The sequence below is a fragment of the Episyrphus balteatus genome, chromosome 1 (genome assembly GCF_945859705.1).
Source record: "Episyrphus balteatus chromosome 1, idEpiBalt1.1, whole genome shotgun sequence".
Taxonomy (NCBI): Eukaryota; Metazoa; Arthropoda; class Insecta; order Diptera; family Syrphidae; genus Episyrphus; species Episyrphus balteatus.
The window spans coordinates 89,886,831-89,894,325 of record NC_079134.1 but is presented as its reverse complement, the minus strand read 5'-3'; the positions used below and the strand labels follow the sequence as shown (position 1 = coordinate 89,894,325).

The 7,495-nt window shown below is 28.9% G+C and overlaps 1 protein-coding gene across 1 annotated transcript in view; it reads left to right on the top strand.

Moving 5' to 3' along the window:
* The first annotated feature begins 235 nt into the window (after window positions 1–235).
* The window catches only part of LOC129907281 (protein MON2 homolog), a 255,003-nt gene continuing 247,743 nt past the window's right edge, over window positions 236–7,495 (top strand). The window contains exon 1 of the mRNA XM_055983400.1: window positions 236–479. Within this exon, the coding sequence (XP_055839375.1) occupies window positions 363–479 (117 nt within the window). The 5' untranslated portion in view covers window positions 236–362. The remainder of the gene's footprint in view (window positions 480–7,495) is intronic.

Here is a 7,495-nt window from a genome sequence, read left to right as displayed (position 1 = left end):
CTGGAAACTCGGTGGTCAACTGACGTTTGCCTACAAGCTGCGAGGTGTGGTGAATGTCGTGAACTTATCGTTGTGTTCGTGTCCGATGTGTGGTGAATGTCGTGAATCTATAAATGTGTGCGTGTTAACGTCATTTACCAACGTGGTGGCTTTCACATATATTCACAGACAACACTGTACACAACAGGGTTTTGGGGGGAAAGACGTACGAAAGTTTCCAGTCTTGGTATTTTTTGTTTATGACTCCAACCTTGTAGTCAAAAAACTTTAGTATTTTGTTGGTGACTACTAAATTAAATAAATTTCGTATTTTGATAAAATTCAATGTCTTATTCAATATTAATTTTTAATTCAATATAAAAATGTCGTTCGCACCAAAACTTCAAGAGGATTCTATCTCTAAATTCTTGCATGCTCTTCGGTCTGACTTTCGCAGTCTGTCTGCTGAAACCCGAAAGAAATATCCGCATATTAAAGAGGTACAAATTTTCATTTTCCCATTTAATTTTCTTGATTTCATATTTCACCTTCAATTGAATTAAATAAAAAACAAAACGTCGGTCCAAAGGAATAATTACACAAAAAATTCTTTTAGAAGTAAGATCATAGTTACATTTTTGTATTTTCTGCGCAGAAATATGAAGTTGTGATTTTTTAGGATCAGGAATGAAATGCTTTGAAACATTTTAAAACCAGTAGATAAATATTACACTGTTGGACTAAATAATCGAACGCAGGTGAAAGGTGATCTTCTAAAATAAAAAAAAAACAACTTTTAAAAAGAAAAAAATATTGTTTATACGTAATCAGTGCATGATTGACAAAAAAGAATGATTTTGTAATGTATTTTAATAAAAACAAAAAAGCACTTTCTTTGATAAAATCGTTTTTTCAGTTCAAAATTTCATTAAAAATATTTTAGGCAAATATTTAGCAAAGGTGTTTATATGGGCTTATAGAGAAATTGCTTATCATGCTTTCTCCATTTTTAGACTTGCTAAATATTTGCCTAAACAGAAGATTTTGAGAGAAAACTTAAAGATGCGTTTCAAAGAATTCATTATATTCTCATTCAATTTTTAAATATAAGAATTTTTTTTAATTTTTTTTTTTGCAGAAGATAGTAATTTACTTACTTTTATCTATGCGAGAAATTTGTATATTATTTTTTTCTCAAATAATATTGAGTTTAAACAAAAAAACAAATTTTTTATTACTTATTAAGAACTGAACTTTTGCTCTAAAACTCTCAACTTCAACCGCATGAATAAACATAAGTCAAAGACTTTGAACAAAACAAATATGCTCATTTTATCAATTTTACTGTTAAGTTTAGAATACACTAATGTGCAAAACTGTCCCAAGCAATAGGTATTTTGCTTTGACATTTTATATTATTTTTGTTTAAGCGTTTTGGGAATTAAGACTTTTATAATCTCAAAGGTCACCAAAAAGACAATTACTAATAACAAACAGCTAACCGTTATCTGCAAAGTTCGATGAAAAAAGACAGGATTTCATTGGGACAGTTTTGCAACGACTGAGAAAAGACGAATGTTTTGGTTTACTACTGCTTACTACTTCACTAAAACTGGTTGCTCATCATCAGATTTAGTTTATATTTACTCTACGTAAACTAAAATTCCATTTTCAGCTGATTTATTAAATTAAATTTAAATAATTGTATAAATGAAACCATTTACAAAATCGTAAACAAAACCATACTATATAAATTAAAAGAAAGAGATTCCGCTAGGAAAATTGCACGAATATTAAAGTAAAGCAAGAGCTCTGTGCTGAGAATAAGATAGACATTTTAAAATGAGCTGAAAAAGAATATTGGAGGAAGACTTAGGGTATTGAGCTCTGCAGATACTCGACGATTTATCAGTTAACTTGGTACAGAGTATGCAACTTAGGTTTCAAATGCATCAGGACTAGTTCGCAGAGACACTGGCGAGACATTAAGCAAGTAGACAGTTCAACGAGCCCACATTCTGCTGATTTTAGAGTCTTGGAGAAAAGAAAAAGCCTTCGCTTTCGAAGAAAAATATTAAAACTTGACTTGAGTTTGTAAAGAGATATGAACTGTGGACAGTTCCATTTCCTTCCATGTGTAGAATATCTATTAATATGTCTTATCTGACCAAATGACACGAATCCAATCATCATCTGTTCACTACACATACTTCTTCACGAACCCAAGTCGAGCTTTAATATTTTTCTTCGAAAGCGAAGGCTTTTTCTTTTCTCCAAGACTCTAAAATCAGCAGAATGTGGGCTCGTTGAACTGTCTACTTGCTTAATGTCTCGCCAGTGTCTGCGAACTAGTCCTGATGCATTTGAAACCTAAGTTTCATACTCCGTACCAAGTTAACTGATGCAGATCGTGGAGTATCTGCAGAGCTCAATACCCTAAGTCTTCCTCCAATATTCTTTTTCAGCTCATTTTAAAATGTCTATCTTATTCTCAGCACAAAGCTCTTGCTTTACTTTAATATTCGTGCAATTTTCCTAGCGGAATCTCTTTCTTTTAATTTATATAGTATGGTTTTGTTTACGATTTTGTAAATGGTTTCATTTATACAATTATTTAAATTTAATTTAATAAATCAGCTGAAAATGGAATTTTAGTTTACGTAGAGTAAATATAAACTAAATCTGATGATGAGCAACCAGTTTTAGTGAAGTAGTAAGCAGTAGTAAACCAAAACATTCGTCTTTTCTCAGTCGTTGCAAAACTGTCCCAATGAAATCCTGTCTTTTTTCATCGAACTTTGCAGATAACGGTTAGCTGTTTGTTATTAGTAATTGTCTTTTTGGTGACCTTTAAGATTATAAAAGTCTTAATTCCCAAAACGCTTAAACAAAAATAATATAAAATGTCAAAGCAAAATACCTATTGCTTGGGACAGTTTTGCACCTAAGTGTACGTCATCTTTTTTTCCCATAGCTTTAGTTTAAAAAATAACCTTTATATCACAACACTATATGGGGCTGCCCCACTTTGCGTCGGCCGGAACCACAATTTGTTGTAAGAAGATTATTAAATTTTACAAATATTTGTTACAACAAACATAATATGTAGGTACATCTTTAACTGATAAATTTATTTCTAACACTTCTTTTCGAAGTGTGTCTAAATTCTAGGTTTCATACTTGTCGTTTCAATTTCCTTGATTCATTTCCACGAAATTGCATTTTTGGACATTTTCATTTTAATTTGTCATTTACCTTGTAATCGGTCCCCCTATTCAATGCGTCGACCATAGTTTTGCATGAGTTTCCAAAACTTTGAAGCCTTGCTGATTCCTGGTTTTGCCCACGATGTTATAAAAAAACATGATTGATAGTCTTGAAAAATATGTAGATGATAATAGTTTACTTTTATCCACGGGAAAAGTTTATTCTTGATAATTTGTGGACATTTTATTGAAAATTATGTTCACAAAAAAAAAAAAAAACAAAATTGAAAAACTCAAAAAATGAAATATAAATGACAGAATTTTTCATTTAGTACTTTTCAGTAAAGACTTTTATCACATTGATTTTGACAATCGCATAAGGGGTGCCTGTGAAGTGATAAAATGAAAAAAAAAAAAACTGAAAACTGAAATGATATTTTTTTATCACTTCACAGTTTCACAGAACTTACGTGACCCTCAGAGGGTCACGTACAAACCAATGTGTTTCACCAAAAAGTCTTATTAAACTAGTATTTAGATTGGAAAAGCAAATTTTCTGATCAAAAACATGTTTACTGTGGAATTATTGTGGAATTAATTTGGTTTGTAATTTTGAGGACCTTTCCAAACTAAAAAAGGACATGTATCAAATTATTTCCAAGGTAGATGAAGCAGCTAGAACCAAGTACATGGATGAAGCTTCAAACTCCTTACATCGTACGGTCTACTGCCAGCTTAACCACAATTTGCAGCAGTCAAACTACTTCCGGGATGAGCTTAGTGTCAGGGAAATTTCAATGATGGTCAGACTACGAGCTGAAATTCTAAACCTTAACTACATACCTCACAGAGCAGATCTTCCAGTCATATGCAATATATGCAACAGGATGGAGAGGGAAGACGTTGTGCATTTCTTGGGAAAGTGTCCTACTCTAAGAGAAACGAGAAGATGTATTTTTGGAAAAGATTTTCTAGCCACTGAGGAAGTCATATTCGAATTAAATCAAATGAATGTTTCAAAACTGTATCAGTTCTGTACAATTGCTTTAAGGTATCGAAATAGAATCTTACAAGGACTTTTTTGATGAATCACTTTTTTTTTTTTTCTTATTATTATGTGATAATTGTTAATAAAAAAAAAAAAAAAAAAAAAAAAAAAATAAATAAATAAAATAAATTAAAAATAGCTAATTGTAAAATTAAAAGTTAAATGTAAAAAATAAATAATATTGTAAAAGTATATAAATAGTCAATTCGGCAGACGGCAGATAGCCATGTCTAAATGATTTTGTTTTATATTAAAATGTTATATTAATTTTATTAATTATTATGAATAAAATCAATTCTAATCTAATCTAAAAAAACATGTTTACATATTCCATACATTGAAGAACCATTATAATCATTCTCTTTCAGTGTTACCGATATATAATTTTATAGCTCTAAGCTTGAGGCTACTTGAAAAATTGAGAAAATCCTTACAAATCCTGCATTTTTTTAACTAAATATTAACTTTTATACAGATATTAAATTTTTTGTTGGTCGTACTACTCATAATGCAAATTTTGGTTATTGCAATAAAAGATAAAAAATAATTAAAGGGTTAAATGTGTTTAAAATTAATGGAATTTATGGATTAATAAAAATTAAATTGAAAAAAACTATTCTTTTCTGCTTTTAACTTAAAATAAAATATCTCGCGAGTGGCCATCCTTCAAACACGTTGCAAGGCGATAAGCAGAATTTTCAGATTTTAATTGTTCTAAGCTGAGTTCTGTCCTCACGCTATGAAACTGTGACGTACCTAGCAAAAGGACAAATCGCTGGCTGAGAATTATAGGGTTGTATGTCAACTCACCTTAGTTTTGAGAAAATCGATCTCAAAGTTTTTTAAGGCTGGTTTTTGTTTAAAATAGTTACATAGCAGTAAAGCATTGATGCAATCTTATAAAGCACCCTAAAAAAATCATAAAACCATGAAAAAATATTAATTTCACCACAAAAAAGGATTCTATGAGCATTTTTAAAAAATGACATGAACCATTTTATGAAAAAATTTGTAAAAAAAATTGAAAAAGGTTCTATGTTCAACATAGAACCTTATAGTTATAAAGAGCTTACATGTAATAAATGCATTTTATATGAAAAAAGTGACTTCATCGTGATATAGGCTTTGATTTAATTTAATTTTATTCAAGTTTTGCACAAAACAGTCAAAATCTATTTTAAATAACAGAAAAAAATACCACAAATCACGTTGTTGCATTTATAGAAAGGATTTTTGCATGCTTTTTTGCCAGAAAGACAGTCATCTTAAAACAATCATCTACGGTGTAAAATTTATGCCAAATAAAATTTAAAGTTTGTTTAATCTTTTAATTTTAATAAGTACATAAAATTAATGAAAAATCATTTCAATCTTAGCAGGTATCTACACTTAAATTTTCTTAAGAAGAAAATTCTTATTAAAATGAAGTTCACTTTGATTTTAAAAATGTTTAAACAAATTTTACTTATTTTTATTAGAAATCTTATTAATTTAAGAGGATTGGATTTTAGAGGAGTATCATCTTGATTCTAAGTTGCTTACTTGTCTCCATGTATAACGTAAGTAAATTTGCTTCAAGTTAAAAAAAAAGTTTTATTCGATGAAAGTATTAATAGAAATAAACTAATATAATTGTAAAGATGAATAACGAAGAGTTTACTACGGTTAGTATAGTAAAATCTAGACGTTTTAAAAAAAATACTCAATTTTTCAAATACCACTAAAAATTAGTTAATTTTTTGTTTTTTGGGTACTAAGGTGATTTCTTTTATTTAAAGTTAAGGAATCTAAGTGTTTCTTTAACTTTTGGTTTATTAATACGAACTATGAAATTCCCAACCTCGATTATGAAAAAAAAGTTTTCAAAAAATCACTTCCAATTCTTGGCACACAAAAAACATTATTTTAATTTAATTATGGTGTAAGAATATCTAGGTTATGAATTATTGCAAAAGTTAAGGTTGGATAGTGCATAGTACATGTTTTGGTTTAAAGAGTACAGAACGAGATACAAAAATTCCTTGTTGCTAAGCAAAAGCCCGTCCGCTAACTTGAAAGTCGATAGTTGATAGTCAAAAACGACGAATTATTGAGCAAAATCGTCGTTTTTGACTGTCATTTATTGACTATTAAGTTAGCCGACTCTATCCCTGTTGTTCAATACCAGCAAAAACATCAAAAGATCTTTTATTTTTACCTTAGTTAGAAAAAAGATCATTTCCATAAGATTTCATTTTGAAAAATTTGAGTAAAAAAGTTCTATGTAACTTAAATCAATGTTTTTTTTTGTTTGAAAAAATCAGTAAAAAGGTTCTATGTTGCAATTTGAATAACATAGAACCTTATTATATTAATACATGTATGTGAAATCATGAAAGTTGTATGTCTTTTTTACCTGTGCCGCACAGTGTGTCGTCCCCTTATGATAAATCACTTTTTTTTTGTTAAAAATTAATATTTTTGCTATTAAAATATAATTTAGAAGTGTCAACTCATATGAAAACATATTTATCTTACAAAATAACCCAGGTTATGTATTCAAAATAAGCTCCGAAACATGAGTACCTCGGAAATCGAAAATATTTTGAGGAATTTATGGGAATCTTTGAGAGTATATATTTCACGTTTGGTAATTGTTTGAAAAATTTTGTTAATGTTATTTTGTTTATTTGAGTGTTGTTGTAAAACGTATAACAAAAAAAAATTAAATTTATAAAATTATATATGAGTTATTAAAATTTCTTTGATAAATGGCCAAAAAAAAAAAAAATTAATTTTTAAACTTAATTTAAAAAAATACTTATTAAATCATATCGATAATTTTTTTATATTATTTTGCCATAGGCTTATACTTAATATTGGCAAAGTTTGGTCTGCTTCTGTTTGCGATTACCAGAGATATTCACATTTATGTGCTACGAGTCAAGTACTCAAAATAATTCATTTTTTGAGAAACATCTTCAAGGGGATCACAAAAATGAAAAAATCGATGTTTTTAATAATTTTTAGCCATACACAAGTAACAAAAAGCTGTTTATGTAATTAAAAATATTTTAAATATTGTTTTCAACAAGAAAAAAATTATATTTTTCTGCATACTAGATTTTTAATATAATTACTTGACCCGGCCACGCTCTACTGTGTATTATAGCGTATTTACCAACCTCGCCGATATAAGAATTTACGAGAATGCAAATAAAACGTTATTTCAAAATTTGAAAGCGATTGACAAAAAACTATTCGAGATTTGCTATGAAACGCA